At 70.0% G+C, this 18398-nt stretch overlaps 4 protein-coding genes across 4 annotated transcripts; 2 read left to right on the top strand and 2 right to left on the bottom strand.

Annotated features, from left to right (window-relative positions):
- Window positions 1-784: 784 nt before the first annotated feature.
- On the bottom strand, window positions 785-5706 carry LRFN1 (leucine rich repeat and fibronectin type III domain containing 1; the record flags this gene model as incomplete). The annotated part of the gene is made up of 4 exons (XM_084307057.1): window positions 5661-5706; window positions 4109-4156; window positions 1761-3155; window positions 785-1367 (listed from the first exon to the last, which is right to left on the bottom strand). The coding sequence occupies exons 3-4, from the start codon at window positions 3089-3091 to the stop codon at window positions 785-787; spliced, it is 1914 nt and encodes a 637-aa protein (XP_084163183.1). The 5' UTR covers window positions 3092-3155; window positions 4109-4156; window positions 5661-5706.
- A 1444-nt stretch (window positions 5707-7150) lies between these two features.
- SAMD4B (sterile alpha motif domain containing 4B) lies at window positions 7151-12324 on the top strand. Its single transcript, XM_084307069.1, is given in 18 exon segments — window positions 7151-7478; window positions 8180-8529; window positions 8532-8627; window positions 8629-8704; window positions 9316-9386; window positions 9388-9408; window positions 9410-9575; window positions 9678-9787; window positions 9896-9982; window positions 10089-10338; window positions 10419-10504; window positions 10612-10730; window positions 11219-11387; window positions 11389-11424; window positions 11876-11889; window positions 11891-11981; window positions 12089-12173; window positions 12293-12324. Coding segments are annotated over 18 exon segments (2052 nt in total). The 5' UTR covers window positions 7151-7282; the 3' UTR covers window positions 12322-12324.
- An 874-nt stretch (window positions 12325-13198) lies between these two features.
- PAF1 (PAF1 homolog, Paf1/RNA polymerase II complex component) lies at window positions 13199-16608 on the bottom strand (the record flags this gene model as incomplete). The annotated part of the gene is given in 21 exon segments (XM_084307070.1): window positions 13199-13300; window positions 13302-13415; window positions 13417-13658; window positions 13752-13782; window positions 13784-13840; window positions 13959-14060; window positions 14062-14068; window positions 14163-14291; window positions 14507-14623; window positions 14713-14797; window positions 14800-14815; window positions 14908-14976; window positions 15081-15089; window positions 15091-15187; window positions 15286-15387; window positions 15470-15536; window positions 15661-15709; window positions 15711-15783; window positions 15880-15972; window positions 16377-16406; window positions 16505-16608. Coding segments are annotated over 21 exon segments (1641 nt in total). The 5' UTR covers window positions 16555-16608.
- Window positions 16530-18197, top strand: MED29 (mediator complex subunit 29). Its single transcript, XM_084307068.1, has 4 exons — window positions 16530-16872; window positions 17254-17312; window positions 17548-17632; window positions 17943-18197. Exons 1-4 carry the CDS (start codon window positions 16660-16662, stop codon window positions 18177-18179), a joined length of 594 nt encoding a protein of 197 aa, XP_084163194.1. The 5' UTR covers window positions 16530-16659; the 3' UTR covers window positions 18180-18197.
- Window positions 18198-18398: the final 201 nt, after the last annotated feature.

The following is an 18398-nucleotide window of genomic DNA, read 5'->3' as shown; positions in this document are numbered from 1 at the left end:
GGGGAGGGACAAATAGGGTTTGGGTGGGGCAAATTGAAGGGGCTTTTTTTTTTGGGGTGGGGGGGGTAAATAGGGCTGAGGGGGGGGGTATTTGCGGGGGGGGCCCGACCCCCGCGGGTTTATCCAGACCAGCCAGATAGAAAGGGGGGGGGGCTGCGGGTCTCGTGTCATCTGTGCAGACATGTCAGTGGCGTGTGCGGGGCCCCCCCGCCGCCGCCGCCCGGCCAAAGGCACCGCGGGGGGTGGGGGGGTGGGGACGGGACACGGATGGGATTTGGGGAGGGGGGTGTAAAGGTGGGGGGGGGGGCAGGGCGCACTCGCGTGGGCGCCGGGTTGCATACGGGTGCCCCCAACCCCGGGGGGGGGGGGGCGGTGAGGAAAGGGGGGGGGGCACAAGGACACCAATGAGGGGAGCGCGTGGGAGGCCCACGGATGCAGGTGGGGGCCCTCTGCCCACCTCCCCCCGCTCCCCAGAGCAGCACCCAAGGGTGCTGGGGGGCTGCAGGGAGGCACCCAAGGGGGGGTGCGGGCACCGCCGGCTGTGTTCGGGCTCCCGGGGTGGGGGCAGGTTGGAGGGGGAGGGGGGCCGTGTGCTGGCACCCAAGGGTGCTCGGCAGCACCTGGGGCTGCGTCCAAGCACCCAGGGGGCACCCAAGGGTGCTCAGGAGCACCCCGGGCGCCACATTCAAGCACCCGGTTGGGCACCCAAGGGTGCCTGGGAGCCCTCGGGGTTGCATTCGAGCACCCTAGGGTGCTGCCCCCCCCCTCCCCAGCCACCCCCCTTTTAGACGGTGCTCTCCAGCATCCAGTGGGTGCTGCCGAAGGACGGGCGCAGGGTGGGGAGGGCGTCGGGCGCGTCGAGGCGGGGCAGGGAGCCGTGCCGCCGAGTCCGGGCGCGCCGCGGGTAGCTGTGGCTGGGAAAAAGCCCCCGGGCACCCCCGGGAGCACCCAAGGGTGCCAGTACCGGAGGTGCTGGGGGGGCCGACGGCGGGGGCAGCGGCGGGGGCGGCGGTTCCGGCTCAGGGGCTCTGTGGGTGCCATTGGTCTGGGAGCAGACGCTGGCGACGTTGGCGGCGGGCAGGCGGCGGGCGGCCTTGTAGCGGGCGGTGAGGATGAGGATGAAGACGAGGACGGAGGCGGCGATGGCGGCGCCGATGACGATGATGACGGTGCCCCCCAGGAAATGGGGCCGGGGGGCAGCGCAGCCAGGGCTCCCCCCGGCCGTGGCAAAGCGGACGCAGCCCAGGGCGCGGGTGGCGGGCGGCGCGGCCGAGCCTTCGGCGTAGAGCGCCGAGACGCAGAGGTCGTACTCGCGCCCCGCCGCCAGGTCCCGCAGCACGAAGCTCCGGCTGGAGGGCGGCAGCAGCCTGCGGGGTGTGGGGGGGGGACTTGGGTGGGTTTGGGGAGTGGGGGGGGGGTCCCCATCGCACCCCTGCGCGCCCCTGCGGTCTGGTGCAGCGCCCTGTGGATGTGCGCGGTGCTGGGCGATGCCCTGCAACACCACAGGGTCCTGTGCACCCCTGAGCAACGCCCTGCAACATCTCTCAGTCCCACACAACCCCGTGCGATGCAAAGCCCCCCAGCCTTGTGTGACGCCATGGAACGCCCCACGGCCTCGTGCACCCCCGTGCAACACCCCACGGCCCCGTGCAACGCTGCCTGCTGCCAAATGAAAGGCTGCCAAACACCCTCAGACCCCACGCCCCGCAGCCCCCCCCCCCCAGGCCCAGCAGCCCCGCGTAATGCCCGGCGGCCCCCACCTGTAGACGAGGGAGTCGTCGAGGGAGCTGTTGTACTGGATCTGGAACATGCGGAGCCCCGGCACGTGGCGCTGCGGCAGCCAGCGGATGCGCGCCGAGGAGGCCGTCAGCTCGGCCGCCACGATGCGCCGCTCGCCCGCCGGCCGCGACTCGTTGCCCCCGGCGCGGGCCATGTCCGAGGGCTCGGGGCCGGGCTGCGCCTCGCCCTCGCCCTCCCCGTCCCGCCGGGGCACGGGCAGCGGCAGCACGGCCACCTGCACGCGGGCGGCCGCCTCGCCGGCGGCGTTGGAAGCCACGCAGGTGAAGGCGCCGTGGTCCCGCAGCGTGGCCACCCGCAGCTGCAGCGAGCCGTCGGCCCCCAGCGCCCGCCGCGAGCCGTTCTGCACCAGCCGCCCGTCGGGGCCCAGCCAGTGCAGCGCCGGCGGCGGGTCCCCGGCGGCGGCGCAGCCCAGGCGCAGCGGCTGCCCCTCCAGCACGGCGGCCGGGCTGGCGGCCGCCCCGGCGATGGCGGGGGCTCGGCACGCCAGCTCTTCCTCCGGCACGGCCCAGAGCAGGCGGCCGGCGAGCGGCGGCGGCGAGGCGCAGCTCTCCAGCCCGTCCGGCCGCGCCAGGCGCCGCAGCCACAGCAGCTCGCAGTTGCAGTGCAGCGGGTTGCCGCCCGCCGCCAAGCTGGGGCCCGGCGGGCCCGGCACCGGCGGCAGCGCCCGCAGCCGGTTGGCCGTCAGGTCCAGGCGGGCCAAGCGCGGCAAGCCGGCCAGGGCGCCGGCGGGGACGCGCTCCAGCAGGTTGTGGTCGAGCGTCAGCGTGGCCAGGCTGGCCATGCCGGCCACCGCCTCCCAGGGCAGCGCCGGCAGGTTGTTGTGCGACAGGTCCAGGTCCTCCACGGTGGCGGCGAAGGCGGCGAAGGCGGCGGGCTCGATGGCAGCCAGCTGGTTGTTGGCCAGGATGAGGTGCCGCAGGCTGGCCAGGCCCCGCAGCTGCGCCCCGCTCAGCGCCGGCAGCCGGTTGCCGTCCAGGTGCAGGGCGCGCAGGGCGCGCAGGTCGGCGAAGGCGCCGGGGGCCAGGCGCCGCAGCCCGTTGCGGGACAGGGTGAGGTGCACCAGGCTGCTCATGTTGGCGAAGTCGGCGCGCCCCACGGCCCCGATGAAGTTGTCGGCCAGCCGCAGCTCCACCGCCCCGCGGTCCAGGCTGGGGGGCACCGCCAGCAGCCCCGTGCGGGCGCACAGCAGCGTGGGGCTGGGGGCGGCCGCCGGGCACAGGCAGCGGGGGGGGCAGCGCTGGGCCCCCGCCACCGCCCCCAGCACCACCAGCGGCACCAGCAGCTTCGCCATCCTCCGCCGGCGGCGCCGGGGGGACGGGGACGGGGGGCGGCGGACGGGGGGCGGGCGGTGGAGCCTGCGGGGCGGAGGGGGGGGCGGGAGGGTCAGGATGGGGCCGGGGGGGCAGGATCGGGCCGCAGGGCGAGCCCCTGATCCCGTGTGAGCCCCCGATCCCGTGCGCGACCCCCTGATCCCGTGTTTGATTCCCTGATCCTGTGCGATCCCCTGATCCCATGTGCGAGCCCCCAATCCCATGTGCAACCCCGTGATCCCGTGTGATCCCCTGTGTGATCCCCCGATCCCGTGTGATCCCCTGATCCCACACGTGCAACCCCGTGATCCCGTGTGTTCCTATGTTATCCCCCGATCCCATGTGCTGCCCACGATCCTGTGAGATCCCGTGTGTGATCCCCTGATCCCATGTGCTGCCCACGATCCTGTGAGATCCCGTGTGTGATCCCCTGATCCCATGTGCTGCCCACGATCCTGTGAGATCCCCTGTGTGATCCCCTGATCCCACACGTGCAACCCCATGATCCTGTGTGTTCCTATGTTATCCCCCGATCCCCTCTGTGATCCCCTGATCCCATGTGCAGTCCCGTGATCCTGTGTGATCCCATGTACGATCCCCCAATCCCATGTGCAGCCCCACAATCCTGTGAGATCCCCTGTGTGATCCCCCAATCCTGTGTGGTCCCCCGATCCCACGTGCAGCCCCAGAATCCTGAGATCCCGTGTGTGATCCCCCTGATCCCGTGTGATCCCCTGATCCCACGTGCAACCCCACGATCCTGTGGGATCCTGTGCGCGATCCCCTGATACCGTGTGATCCCCTGACCCCGTACGTGACCCCGTGCACAACGCCGGGACCCCGTGTGCAGTCCTGGGCTGTGATCCCGTGCGTGACCCCATCTATGACCCCGGGATCCCGTGTGCGACCCCCCGATCCCGTGTGTGACCCCACGCGTGACCCCATTGCCCCCTGTGTGACCCCATTGCCCCCCGTGCGCCCCCCCCCAGCCCCGTTACCTCCTCTCACAGCTCCATCTCGGTCCCGTCTGGGGCTCGTGGCGGGGCCTGTAGGGACAGGGGATGGGCCAGTACGGACCAGTACGCACCAGTACGCACCAGTACGCACCAGTCCAGCTCAACACAGCTCTGTACACCCCAGTATATCCCAGTAAGGCCTGGAATAGCACCCTGTATGGCCCAGCACAGCCCAGTACAAACCAGTGCAGTTCAGCAACGCCCGGTACATTCCAGTGTGGCCCAGTAGAGCCCAGCCCAGTATGGCCCAGTAAGAGTCACCACAAGCACAACAGTAAGAGTCACCACAAGCACAACCCAATATAAGCCAGTATAGGCCAGTATGACCCAGCACAAACCAGTATAGTGCAGAATGGCCCAGTACAGCCCAGTACAAACCAGAAGGGGCCAGGACGGACCAGCACACGCAAATATAAACTGCCCCAGTATAAGCCCAGTAAAGCCCACTACAACCCAATACGTTCCAGTGTGGGCCAGTACAGGCCAGCATGACCCAGTACGGGCCAGCACAGTCTGGTATGGCCCAGTACAACCCAGTAAGGCTCGGCACAGCCTCAGCCCAGGACAAGCCAGTACAGCCCAGTAAGGTCCAGCACAACCCAGTATAGACCTGTAAAACCCAGTAAAGCTCAACGCATCCCAGTCCAACCTGGTACCACCCAGTAAGGTCCAGAACAGCCCAGTACATCCCAGTACCACCCAGTAAGGCCCAACAGAGCCCAGCACGGCCCAGTAAGGCTCAGTATAACCCCACAGGGCCCAGCACAGCCCAACACAGTCCAGTACCACCCAGTAAGGCCCAGTGCAGCCCAGTAAGGCCCAGAATAGCTCAGCGAGGCCCAGTACAGCCCAGCAGAGCCCTGTAAGACTCAGTACAGCCCAGCAGGGCCCAGCACAGCCCAGTAGGGCCCAGTATAGCCCAGCACAGCCCAGTAAAGCTCAGCACAGCCCAGCAACACCCAGGACAGCCCAGTTAGGCCCAGTAAGGTCCTGTATAGCCCAGTAAGGCTCAGTACAGCCCAGTAAGGCCCAGCAGTGCCCAGTACAGCCCGGAATATCCCAGCAGAGCCTAGCAAAGCCTACCACAGCCCAGCAAGGCCCAGTATAGCCCAGTAAAGCCCAGCATAGCCCAGTACATCCCAGTAAGGCCCAGCACAGCCCAGTACATCCCAGCAAAGCCCAGCACAGCCCAGTACATCCCAGTACGGCCCAGCACGGCCCAGCACAGCCCAGTACATCCCAGCAAAGCCCAGCATAGCCCAGTACATCCCAGCAAGGCCCAGTAAGGCCCAGTAAGGCCCAGTACAGCCCAGTACATCCCAGCAAGGCCCAGCACGGCCCAATATGGCCCAGTACATCCCAGCAAGGCCCAGCAAGGCCCAGCACATCCCAGTAAGGCCCACTGAGGCCCGGCACATCCCAGTACATCCCAGCACACCCCAGTCCCACCCAGCCCGGCCCAGTCCCGCCCATCCCCCCCCCGCCACCCCTCTTCCCCCCCCCGCCGCCCCCCTCCCGGTGCCCCCCCCAGTACCTGCAGGGGGCTCAGCCCACGGCCGCTCCCATCGCGGCTCCCGGGGAGGGGGGGGGGGGGGGGGGGGGACCGGGAACCGCTCAGGCCTCGCCCCACCGGGGGCCCATGGGCGGCACCGGGGGGGGTTCCGGTACCGGGAGGAGGGATCCGGTACCGGGGGGGCGGGGGGGATCCGGTACCGGGGGGGGGATCCGGTACTGGGGGGGGGTGCTGGTGTCGAGGAGGGGGCCGGTACCGGAGGGGGGGTGCCGGTAGCGGTTTGGGGGGGGCGATGCCGGTGCTGGGGGGGCGATGCCGGTACTGGGGGGGCGATGCCGGTGCTGGGGGGGCGATGCCGGTACCGGGGGGGTCTCGGCGGTGCCCGGAGCCGCAGCCGGGGCGGGGCCGTTCCCGTGCAGCGGAGCCGGGGGCTGGGAGGGGGCCGGAGGGAACCGGGAGGGGGGGGAGGAGGAGGGGGGGGGGGGGCGCGGGGACACCGGCACCGGGGCGACGGCTCCGCTCCGGCCCCAGGCTCCGCCCCCTTGCGGAGCTCCGCCCCCTCCTGGCCACGCCCACCCCGCGAGGCCACGCCCGCCCCCACGAGGCCACGCCCCCGCCCGGCCCCGCCGCGCCCGCCTCCCGCCCGGCCCCGCCCCGCCCTCTCAAGCCACGCCCTCCCCGCGCGCTCTGACCACGCCCCCTCACAGACTCCGCCCCCCTCGCACCACTCACGGCTAACCCGACCGGGGGGCGTGGCCTCTCCCCGCTAAACCCCGCCCCCTTCCTTATTGGCAGCCCCGCCGCCCAATCGGGAAGCCGGGGGCGGGGCGGCGAGGCGGCGGCCGCTTCCCATTGGGTGATGCCGGAAAAGGAGGGGGGGCGCGTGCGCGGAGGGGTGTGTGGGGGGGACGACGCGGTGACGCAGCGTGCGTGCTGACGTTGACGCGGCGGCGACGGCGGCGGCGGTGAGTGCGGGCCCGGTGAGGGCGGGCCCGGGCCTAGGCCCCGCGCCCCGGTCCCGCGCCCCTCCCCCGGCCCCGGGCCCCTCCCCGCGGCCCCCGGGGCGACCCCCGCGGCTCTCGACCGCCCCCCGCCGATTGTGGGGGGGGTCCCGGTCCCCGCTCCCCGTTCCCACCGGGGGGCGTTCCCGTGCTCACCGAGGGGGGGGGGTCCCGGGCCCAACGGGGGGGTCCCGGCTCTCGATTCCTGGGCCCGGGGGTCCCCGTGGTCACCGGGGGGGGTCCCCGGACCCCGTTCACACCAGGATCGGGGTCCCCATTCTCCACGGGGGGGGGGGGTCCCGCTCCCCATTTGGGGGTCCCCATCCCCATTCCCGGTGCCCCCCCCCTCTCCCACCCCCCCTCATCCGTCCCCCCCCCCGGTAACCGCCGCTCTTTTCTCTCTCCGCAGGCACCTCCGGGGCTCTCGCGGCTTCACGGCGACGCCGCCGGGACCCGGCCGCAGCCGTTCGGCACCCCCACAACCCCCCCCCCCCCACCCCAACCCCCCCCCCACCCGATGCCCTCCCCGGCCCCGGGGGCTTCCGAGCTTTTCCCGGGGCCGTCCCGCGGCGCCATGTGAAGGAGGGGGGGCCCGGCCGGTTCCGCCTCGCCCCCCTCCCCCCCATCCCGGTGGCTCCAGCCATGATGTTCCGGGACCAGGTGGGGATCGTGGCCGGCTGGTTCAAGGCTTGGAACGAGTGCGAGCAGACCGTGGCGCTGCTCTCGCTCCTCAAGCGCGTCACCCGCACCCAGGCGCGCTTCCTGCAGCTCTGCCTCGAGCACTCGCTGGCCGACTGCGCCGACATCCACCTCCTCGAGGCCGAGGCCAACAGTGCCGGTGAGCGGCCCCGTCATGTGCGCCGGAATTAATTTGCACCCTAATTTGCACCGGAATTAGTTTGCGCCGTGATTTTTGCCCCTTTCCTGGATGCTTTCTGCCCCCAACAGGCCCCCGCTCCCCTCCGACCAGCCCCAGTTCCCCCCTGCTGCTTTTTGGGGAGCTTTTCACCCCAGTTTTAACCCCGTTTCCCAATCGTTTCTCCCCACTTTGGGTCCCTGCACCCCTCAAACCGGCCCCCGGTTACCCCCATGGGGCTCGGGCACAGCTTCGGGGCTGTGCTTCATGTCCAAGGCCCTCCAAGGGGGCTCCCCGTGGTTTTTAGGGTTTCTTTCCCTTTTAGGGTCCCTTTTAGGGTCCCTTTTAGGGTCCCTTTTAGGGTCCCTTTTAGGGTCCCTTTTAGGGTCCCTTTTAGGGTCCCTTTTAGGGTCCCTTTTAGGGTCCCTTAGGATTTAGGATTTTACCTCCGTTCCCCAACCCCTCCTCCTCGCTGTGCTCCCCAACCCCCCTCCAACCACCCCCAGCCCCCCCCCGCCACTTTTTGCCCACCTTCTCCCCCCAATTCTACCCCCATTTCCCCCCCTCCCACCTCCCCCAGCCCCTTCTGCCGCACCCCACCGCCCCTCCCACCCCTTTCTCCCCCTCCCCTCGCCGCCTCCCCCCAGCTTTTCACCCTTTTCTCCCCTCTCCCCCCGCGCCAGCCGCCATCAGCCAGTGGCCCCAGGAGCCGGCGGAGGCGGCGGTGGCCCTGCTGCTGGCCCACCTCCCCCTCCTGCAGCCGGGCAACGCCGCCGCCAAGGCCGAGTACATGAAGAGGCTGCAGAAGGTGCTGGCCTACGCCATCGAGAGCAACCGCTGCGTGGAGGAGAGCCGCCAGCTCCTCTCCTACGCCCTCATCCACCCCGCCACCACCCTGGACGACCGCAGCGCCCTGGCCCTGTGGCTGGGCCACCTGGAGGAGCGTTTGGCCGGCGCCCCCCCCGCGCCCCCCCTGCGCCCCGATGCCGCCGCCGCCGCTGCGCCTCCCGCCCCCCCTCCACCCCCCCCCCCCGCCGCCGCCCCCCACCCCCGCCGCCCCCCCGGCGCGCCCCCCACGACTGGCCCGAGCACGGGCCCCCCGAAATCGGGCCCCCGTGGCCTGAGGCGGCCCCCCCGGGAGAACGGGCACCCCCCGTTCCACCCCCCCCCCGCCGCCGGCAGTGGTGGGAATGGGCTGGGGGGCGCGGGTGAGTGGAGGGAGGGGGGGGGGGGCAGGGGGAAAAGGGGGGGGCTGAGGGGGTGGGGGTGTGTTGGAGGGGGATGGGGGGTCAGAGGGGCTGCGGGGGGTCAGAGGGGTATGAGGGAGGTCGGAGGGGGTGTGGGGGGGCAGAGGGGCTGGGGGGCTGTCAGAGGGGTATGGGGGGTCAGAGGGGGTGGGGGGGATGAGAGGGATTGTGGGGGGGTCAAGGGGGGTGTGGGGGGGTCAGAGGGGTTGTCTGAGGGGCTGGGGGGGCAGGGAAAAAAGGGGGAGATGTGGGGGGCTGTTGGGGGGGCGTCAGAGGGGGTGTGGGGGGGCAGAAGGGATGTGGGGGGGGGCAGAGGGGATGTCTGAGGGTTGGGGGGGTCACTTGTGTGTCTTGGGGAGCGGGGATGAATTGGGGGGGGGGGGTGATAGGGAGTGGGGGGGGCACTGGGGGGCCAAAATGGGGACGCGCGGGGACAAGGAGGGGGCGCAGGAGGTTGGGGGGGGAACAAGAGGTTGTGGGTGGGGACACAGCAGGTTGGGGGGGGACCAGGAGGTGTGGGGGGGGCTGGAAAATGGGGCTAGCCCCCACTTTTCCCCCCCCCCTCCCCGCAGCGCTGCCCTGCCAGCTGCACCCCAGCCCTCTGAAGCGCTCCCTGTCGCTGGTGCCCGGCAGCCCCCAGGGAGGGGGGCGGCGAGTGGCCGGGGGGGGGGGGGCGAGGAGCCGGGGGGCCCCCCCCCTCCTCCTCGCCCCCCCTTCGGCGAGCACGCCCCCCTGTCGCCGCAGAGCAGCGTGGCCTCGTCGGGCAGCGAGCAGACCGAGGAGCCCCCCGGCGGCCGCAACACCTTCCAGGAGGACGGCAGCGGCATGAAAGGTTTTTTTTTGGGGGGGAGGAGGGGTCCTGGAGGGGCCTGGGAGCTTTTGGGGGGGGGGCCAGCGAGGCGTCACCTTGCTGGCTGCCCCCCCCCTCTCGTAGATGTCCCCTCGTGGCTGAAGAGCCTGCGGCTGCACAAGTACGCGGCGCTCTTCTCGCAGATGACCTACGAGGAGATGATGACGCTGACCGAGCACCACCTCGAGTCGCAGGTGAGCGGCGCCCCCCCCCCCTCAAAAAAAATAATAAAAGAAACCCACCAAAAACAGGCTGGGGACGGCCCTTACCTGTCCCTTTTTTGTGTCCCCCCCCCCCCCAAGAACGTCACCAAGGGCGCGCGGCACAAGATCGCCCTCAGCATCCAGAAGCTGCGGGAGCGCCAGAGCGTCCTCAAGGCGCTGGAGAAGGTGCGGGGGGGCCCCTACCCCCCTCCCTGCTGCCCCCAGGGTTGGGGGGGGGGCAGCCCTGACCCCCCCGATCCTTTTGTGTCCCCCCCCCCCCCACACTCCGCAGGACATCCTGGAGGGGGGCAACCTGTGGACGGCGCTGCAGGAGCTGCAGCAGATCATGGTGACGCCCATCAAGGCTTTCCGGCCCCCCCCCGGCCCCCCCCGCCAACACCGCGCCCCCCCCGACGCCGCTGCTGCCCCCCCGGGGGCCGCCGACGCCTTCGCCCCCCACCCGGCCGCCGACCCCGAGGCCCCCGCGGCCCCGGTTCCCGACGGGGACATCCCGGGGCAATTCACCCGGGTGATGGGCAAAGGTAAGGCTGTGGGGGGGGGCCATGTGGGTGGGTTTTTTTTTGGGGGGGGGGGCCCCCACGGTGCCCTGACCCCCCCAAAGTGTGCACCCAGCTGCTGGTGTCGCGGCCGGACGAGGAGAACATCACCAGTTACCTCCAGCTCCTCGAGAAGTGCCTGAGCCACGAGGTAATAAGGGGAAGGGGGGGGGGCTAAGAATTGATTCGATTTCTTTTTTTATTTTTTTTTGGGGGAGGTGGGGGCCCAAAAAAACCGCTGCCCCCCCCCCTCCCCAGGCGTTCACGGAGACGCAGAAGAAGAGGCTCCTCTCCTGGAAGCAGCAGGTCCTGAAGCTGCTCCGCGCCTTCCCCAAGAAGGTGCCGCTCGAGGGCCCGGGCTACCGCCCCCCCAAAGGGTAGGTGGGCGCGGGGGGGGGCACGCGGGGACCCCCCAGGTTGGGGTGGGGGCAGCCTTTGACCCCCCCGGCCTCATTTATCCCCTCCCCCGTACCCCAATTTGTCCCCCTTGGTGCTGCGTTTGCCCTCCTCGGGAACCCTCGGGGCTGGATTTGCCCCTAGGTGCCCCCCCCCCGAAGCCTGGGCCCCCCCCCAAAGCCTGGGACCCCCATCCAAAGCCTGGGACCCGCCCCCTTGAACCTGCCCCCCCCTCCCATGCCCCCCACCCCCCCCAGGGACCCCCCTTGCCTCCCCCCCCCCCATTTTTTTTTTTTTGGGGGGGGGGGGAGCCTCCGTCCATTTCCCTGCCCCCCTCCTCCCCCTTCCCCCCTCCCCATTTCCACCCTGGGCCACCCCCCAGAACGCTTTGTGTACGGGGGGGGGGGGGGATTTTGGGGTGCTGTCCTCACACCCCCCCCCCTTTTATTTTTTATTTGCCCCCCCCCAGCTGGGCCTTCGGCTCCAACTCGCTCCCCATAGCTGGCTCTGTGGGGGGGGGGGCGGGGGGGCGGCGGGGGCAGCGCCCCTTTGCGTTGCCCCCCCGCGCGCTGCCCCCCACCCGCCTGGGGCTGCTGGGCCCTGCGGGGGGGGGCCCGGCCCCGCGACCCCCCCTCGGCGGCCCCCCCCCCTCCCCTCGGCGCCCAGGGCCGCCAGGTGGGTGGGGGAGGGGGGCAGATTTTTTTTGGGGGGGGGAGGGGGGGTGGTGGAGGGCGTTTGGGGGGGGTTAGAGGGTGGGGGGGTGATGGGGGGGGTCTGATATTGGGGGTAATTTTTTGGGGGGGCGATGGTGGGGGGGCTCCAATGTTGCGGTGATTTGGGGGGGATCTGGGGAGGGTTTTAATGGGGGGGGAGGGTGGGGGGGGGGGGTCCTGGCGGGAGGGGGGGGGCACTGAGGGATGGCGGGGGTGTCCTGGGGAAATTTGGGGTTCATTTTTTTTGGGGGGGGCCACTCAGGGAGCGGGGGGGGGGCACTGAGGGACAAGGTGGGGGGTGCTCAGGGTGCTGGGCTCTTCGGCTCTTTTTGGGGGGGCTTTTTGGGGCCGGGAGGGGGTCCTCCTCCCCCCCGTTGCCCCCCCCCCAATAAAGTATTTCTCCCCCCCCCCAGAGCCTGTGGTTCGGCAGCGGGGGGGGCCGCAGGGCGCAGCGCGGTGCAGCGCACCCACTCGCTGCCCGTCCACCCCTCGCCCCAGGCCCTGCTCGCCTTCCCCCAGGGTAAGTCCGGGGGGGGGGGGCAAAAAAAAAAAGCCCTGAGCCCCTCCTAACCCTAAAAGCCTTTTTAAAAATTTGTTCTGCCCCCCCCCCCCCCCCTCCCTCGCAGAGTTGCCCCCTCCCCGGCACCGACCTGGAGATCAACCCCACGCTGGAGTCGCTGTGCCTGAGCATGACGGAGCACGCGCTGGGGGGTGAGCCCGGGGGGGGCACGGGTTTAATACTTTTTTAGGTGTGGGGGGCTTCTAGGGAGGGGGGGGGAAGAAGCCTCCTTCCCCTCCTGACCCCCCCCCCCCCCGTTTGCCCCCCGCAGACGGCACAGACAAGACCTCGACCATCTGACGCTGCCCCCCCCTCCGCAGGGGCTCCGCGCCCCTCTTTGCCCCCCCCCGCTGTGACCGTGCCCCCCCCAACCCCCCCTGGCCCCCCCCCACCTTTCCCCGTGCATCTTTATGAGTGTGGGGGGGAAATCAGGGGCACCCCCCCCCCCCCAAAAAATAAAGCAACCGAGGGGCTCCCTGGGGGGGGGGCGACGACTTTGCCGGGGGGGGGCTGTGTGTGAACACTACAGGGGCTGCGTGCAGGGGGGGGGGCTCTCCCGGCCGGGTTTCCTTTAATTTTTTTTTAATAATTCCCCGTTTTTTTGGTTTCTTGTTTTTTTTTTTTTTTCCTTCTTTCCTTATTATTATTATTATTCTAATATTAATATTATTTGCCCCCGGCAAACCAAACCATGAAGCTGGGGGGGGGACGACACATTGAAGGGGGGGGGGGCTCCACATCACCACGCCCCCCCCCGTGCCCATTTTGGGGAGGGGAAAACCCCCCCCGTGTCTGTTTTTTTTTTTTTGGGGGGGGGGGTACAGCCCCTCGGTGCCCGTTTTTTGGGGGGATTGGCGCGGGGGTGACCCCCCCCCAGGCTTTAGGTACACGGCGATGCCCGGGAAGGGGGGGGGGCCCCCCCCGGTCGGTACAGCCCCCCCCTGTGCCCCATGCCCCCCCCCCCTTTGTACCCGTAGCGCCGCGGCCCCGGAGATAGAAGCGTTATTTTAGATACATTTTATTATGAATAACTTTTGTTATGACTATGGCTGGTAACCATGACTACGTTATTAAAGAGAAAAAAACAAAAAAAAACCAAACTGGTCTTTTTTTGGGCTTTTTTTCCCCCCCAAAATAAAAAAACACCCCCAAAAGTGGCGTTTTTCCCCCCAAAAACTCAGTCGCTGGAGGAGTCGGACGCCTCGCTCGCGCTCTCCTCCTCCTCCTCCTCCGAGGCCTCGCTGGGGCTGAGGCGGGGGCTGCGGGGGGGCGCCCCCCCCCTCGCTGCCCCCCCCCTCCGACTCTTCCTCCTCCTCCTCTTCTTCTTCCTCTTCCTCCTCCTCCTCTTCCTCGTCGTCGTCGCTGCCGAAGATCTCCTCCTGGTCGCGGGCGGCGGCGGGCGGCGGCGCTGCCCCCCCGCCGCGCTGCCCCCCCGCCCCCTCCGGAGCCTTCCTCCTCCTCCTCTTCCTCCTCCTCTTCCTCCTCTTCGGCCTCGTCCTCGCTCCGCGCCGACCCCCCCTGCTCGCTGCTGCTGCCGCCACCGCCGCCGCCCCCCCCGCCGGAGCCTTCGGCCTCCTCCTCCTCCTCCTCGCCGCTCCCGGCCCCTTCGCTCTCGCTGCCCTTCTCCCGCTCCTCGTCTGGAAAAGGAAGTGTGGGGGAACAAATCGGAGGGGGGGTGTAGCGGGAGGCCCCCCCCCCGAAAAAAAAAGCCCCCCCCCCCCCACACTTACCGGAGCCTGGCGCCTCCTTCTCAGCCTCCATTCTCCTCCTCCTCCTCCTCCTCGGGCTCGTGGTTCTCCAGCTGCGCCCTCCGCGCCTCCTGCCGGGGCAGGGGGGGCTCAGTTCCCCCCGGGGGGGGGCCCCAAAAGGCCGGGGGGAGCCCCAAAAAGCCGAGGGGGGGTCCCCAAAAAGCTGTTTTGCACGGGGGGGGGGCTCACCTGTGCCTCCAGCTCCTTCTCGTTCATGTCGCGGTGTTTCACCACCAGCACCGCGTTGGTGCCCGACTGCACCCCCCCGCCCGCGCCCCGCCTCTTGCTCAGGCCGCACCCTGAGAGGAGCCCGGGAGTGTCAGGACCCCTCTCTTGTTGTTTTTTTTTTTTTGGGGGGGGTCCCGGCCCCTTCTGGCCCCCCCGGACCCCCACCTGGTCTCCAGCTCGTTGTAGTAGACGCCGTCACCCTCGCGGAAGATGAAGAAGTAATTCTCCTCGTAGCCCTTGCTGGCTTTGTTCTTCACGTTCCAGTTGTACTCCCGAGCGATCTTGTAGTCGTACCTGGGGGGGGGGGGGGCAATAAAAATAAAGCGGGGGGGTTGTCAAACCCACCTCCCCGCCACCAAACCGCCCCCAAATTTGGTTTTCTGCCTCCCCAGAAATCCACAGCTCGCCCTTGGCTTCTCTGTCACAGCCTTGGGGGGGCTCTATAGGGCCCCCCCCCCCACCCCGTGTTGTAAGACCCCCCCCAGCCCTGTGCCGCCCCCCCCCCGTACACATCCTCGGGGGCGTAGTCCATCTCCTCCTCCTGGTCCCGCTTGCGCTTGCGCAGCGTCTCCTCCACCGGCAGGAAATAGGCCACGAACTGGTTCCCCTCCTCGTCCATCATCCCCCTGCGGGCAGCAAGGGGTTAACAGGGCTGGAGGGGGTTGGGGGGGGCTCTGTGTGTGCCCCCCCCCTTTGCTGTGACCCCCCCCCAAACCTGATCATGGCCTGGGACATCATCTCCAGCGCTGCGGGGCCGCTCGTGTCCTTGGGCGCCGGGTCCGAGTCAAAGATGACTTGGCGCAGGGGTTGATCCACATCTATTTTATTTTTTTTTTTTAGGGGGGGGGCGGCGTGATAAAGCTGCCCCCACCCCTCAATTTTCTCCCCCCTCCCCTCCATAAATCCCTACCTTGAAGTCAGGGAACACGGGCATCACCTCCACCGGGGTGACGCGGGGCTTGCTGTAGTGCTGCGTGATCTGAGGAGTGGGAGGGGGGGGCTCAGCCCCGACAAATTCCACACCGGGGGGGGTCCCCAACGTGCCCCCCCCCCCCCCATGCCCTCCAGCCCCCAATTCCCCACCGCTTTCTGGGGCGTCCTCGAAGGTTTTCTCGATGGCGGCGATTTGGCTGTCGCGGTCCTTGTAGATCTCCTCCTCCGTGAACTGCTGCTTCACCGAGACGCCGATCCTTTTTTTTTTGGGGGGGGGGGCACAGCAGCGTGGGGGGGGTCACAGGGAGGGGCAGGGGGTGCGCCCCCCCCTCCTTCTGATCCCCCCCAGACTCACTTGACCTCGGGCTTCTCGTTGGAGACGCCGTAGCGGTTGAACTCGGTGGAGATGTACTCGGTCTTGCGCATCCATGGCACCACCTTGGCATGCTGCTGTGACCTGGGGGGTGGGACAGGGGGTGACGTAGCCCCCCCCCCCAGCCCAAAATATTTGGGTGCCCCCCCCCCACGGTCCCCATTACCTCTTGGAGCTGGTGGGTGCTTGGATCTCCTCCTCCAGCAGCTTCTCATCCGCTGGGTCCAGAAGCACTGAACGGAGACAAATCGGGGGGGGGGGGGGGTGTCATTGTGTGCGCGCGCGTGTGTGTGTGTCCCCAAAAAAGAAAAAACAAAAACAAAACCACCCTTTTTTTGGGGTGGAAGCCAGGCTCACCGCTGGGGTCGATGCGGTAGGTGTCGGGGTTGATGAGGTCGATGGTGACGGCCCAGGTCGGGCTCGGTCAGCAGGTCGTGCTTGTGCTGCTTCTCCAGCGATGTGGCCTTGTACTGCACGAACCTGGGGGGGGGGGACACACACACAATGACCCCCCCCCTCGTATTTCGGGGCCCCCCCCCCCCCGGAGCCGTTCGTCCCCCCCCGAGCCGTCCGTACCGGTTCTGGTCGAAGGGGTAGGTGATGAACTTGGGGTCGAAGGGGATGTCGGGGAGGCTGTTGCAGTATTTCACCCGGCACACCACGCCCGACCTGCGCGCACCGTGGTCGGGGGGGGGGGGCCGCGACCCTGCGGACCCCCCCCCGCAGGACCCTGAGACCCCCCCCCCCCACCCTGGGGATCCCCCCCCCGGACCCTGAGACCCCCCCTCAGACCCCATGACCCCCCCCCGGACCCTGAGAACACCCCCCACAACCGCAGCTCCCCCCCCCCAACCAGGACCCTCCCAAGGACCCCATGACCTCCCCAGGACCCTTCAGGACCCCCCCAGGCCACTTTTGGGCCCCCAGACTCTATGGGACCCCCTCCCCCCTCCGTGCCCCCCCCCCAGACCCTGTGCCCCTCCCCCCCCCGACCCCGGCCCCCCAGGCCCCCGCCCCCTCCCCTGTAGCCCCCGCCCCCTCCCCCCCACGTGGTCCCGGAGCCCCTCCCCCACCTCTCCGGCAGCGTCCGGTGGGAGCTGGGCCTGTGGGGGGGGGGGAGGGGGAGTGACGTCACGGCGGGGTCCCCCGTGACGTCACGGCGCTGACGTCACGGCCGTGACGTCACGGGGGGGCGCCGTACCTGTGGCCCGGCTCCTCCCGCTGCGCCTGCGTCTGGATGGTGGGCGCCATGGCGGGGCTCGGCCCTGCGCAGGCAGCGCCGCGGGCAGCCGCCCCGGGAAGGCCCCCCCGCCGTGACGTCACTTCCCGGCAGGAAGCGGAAGGCGAGGAGGGAGCATGGCGGCTCCCCCGCAGCAGCCGCCGCCGCCGGGGCCCGGGCCGGGGCCTCCCAGTGCGCCTGCGCCGCCGCTCGCGCCGGGGGCGGGGCCGGCGCAGGGGGCGGGGCCCGGGCCGCCGTTACCGGCGCAGGTGGCGGCTGCGCAGGCGCAGGACTTCGACCCCGTGCAGCGCTTCCGGCTGCTCATCCCCCAGCTGAAGGAGAGCCTGCAGGTGGGCGGGGCCTGCCGCCGGGAGGGGGCGTGGTCTGCCGCCGAAAGGGGGCGGGGCCCGGAGCCGAAACGGGCGGGGCCTGGCTGTGGGGAGGGAGGGACTTGCAGGCTCGAGAGGGCGTGGCCTGGCGGCTGGAGGGGGCGTGGCCTCGCTGAGGCGGAGGGCGTGGCCTGGCGCCGAGGGGAGGGGGCGTGGCCTGGCGGCCGAAAAGGGGCGTGACCTCCCGCCGAAATGGGCGTGGCCAGCGCTTAGCGGGGCTCCTGGAGGGGGGGGGAGGGGGGGGGCGGTGCCGGCTGGGGGTGGTGGGGGGGGGGGGTCCTGGGGTTCCCCCCCCCCCGGGAGCCCTTTTTGCCCCCCCCAGCCCCTTTTTGCCCCCCCCAGACGCTGATGAAGGTGGCGGCGCAGAACCTGGTGCAGAACTCCAACATCGACAACGGGCAGTGAGTGTGGGGGGGCTTACACCCCCTAAAATTCCCCCCCCCACCACCACGAACCCCCCCCCCCCCCAAAGCCCCCCCCCAGAGCCCCTCGGTGCCCTCCTGCGCTGTCCCAGCGCCTCCCAGTTCCCACCGCAGCCCTCCCAGTACCCCCCAGGTGATGACGGGGGGGGCATCGGGGGGGGTGGGGGGGCACCGGGGGGGTGACAATGACCGCGTACCCCCCCCCCCGCTGCAGGAAGAGCGCGGACGGGGCCCTGCAGCGCTTCGACAAGAGCCTGGAGGAGTTCTACGCCCTGTGCGACCAGCTCGAGCTCTGCCTTGTGAGTGTCCCCCCCCCCTTCCGCCACCCCCCCTGACCTCGTGGACACCCCCAACTTGGAGAAACCCCCCCTACCTCACGGGGACACCCCCCCCTTCCACCCCCCCCCCCAACCTCGGGGACCCCCCCCTCTTTACATTCCCCCCCACCTCAGTGCCCCCCCTCCTCCTCCCCCACCCCTTCTCCAACCCCCACCCTCCTCCACCCCCTCCCTCCACTTCACCCCCTCCCATCCCCTTGTCCCTGGGGGTGACCCCCCCCCGGGTTCCCGCCCCCCATTTAACTCCTCTCCCCCCCCCCCCCCCCCCCAGCGCCTGGCCCACGAGTGCCTCTCGCAGAGCTTCGACAGCGCCAAGCACGCCCCGGCCCTGGTGCCGGCGGCACCCAAGGGTGAGGGGGGGGCGGCGGGGGGGGGCGAGAGCCTCCCCTACACCCAGTACCTGCCCCTCATCAAGGCGCAGATCGCCGGCGCCAAGGACATCCACAACGCCCTGCTGGAGGGGGCCAACAAGATCACCGGCAAGCTGCCCCCCCCGGGGGGGCCCTAGAGAGGGTGGGGGGGTGGAAAAAAGGGGATGGGGGGGGGCAGCGGGATGCGGGGGGGGAAGGGGTCAGGGAGCTCCTCCCCCCCCCCCCCCCAGTGTGCAGGAATAAAGGTGGATGCGGGAGGTGTGGTGGTGGATGTATGAGGGGTTATTTTTTTGGGGGGGGGGGGGGGAAATGTGGGGGCGTCACTGGTGGGTGTGGGGTTGCAGACAGGGCGGGGG

Source organism: Netta rufina, assembly GCF_964035555.1.
Source record: "Netta rufina genome assembly, contig: SUPER_36_unloc_1, whole genome shotgun sequence".
Taxonomy (NCBI): domain Eukaryota; kingdom Metazoa; phylum Chordata; class Aves; order Anseriformes; family Anatidae; genus Netta; species Netta rufina.
This window is presented reverse-complemented; position numbering and strand designations above follow the sequence as displayed.

Excerpts from the sequence above, each read along its gene's own strand:
- MED29 (XM_084307068.1), top strand. The coding sequence starts at position 16,660 with ATGGCGGCTCCCCCGCAGCAGCCGCCGCCGCCGGGGCCCGGGCCGGGG. Across the intron at positions 17,313-17,547 it reads TCCAACATCGACAACGGGCA|GAAGAGCGCGGACGGGGCCC; the intron begins GTGAGTGTGGGG and ends CCCCCGCTGCAG. Across the intron at positions 17,633-17,942 it reads ACCAGCTCGAGCTCTGCCTT|CGCCTGGCCCACGAGTGCCT; the intron begins GTGAGTGTCCCC and ends CCCCCCCCCCAG.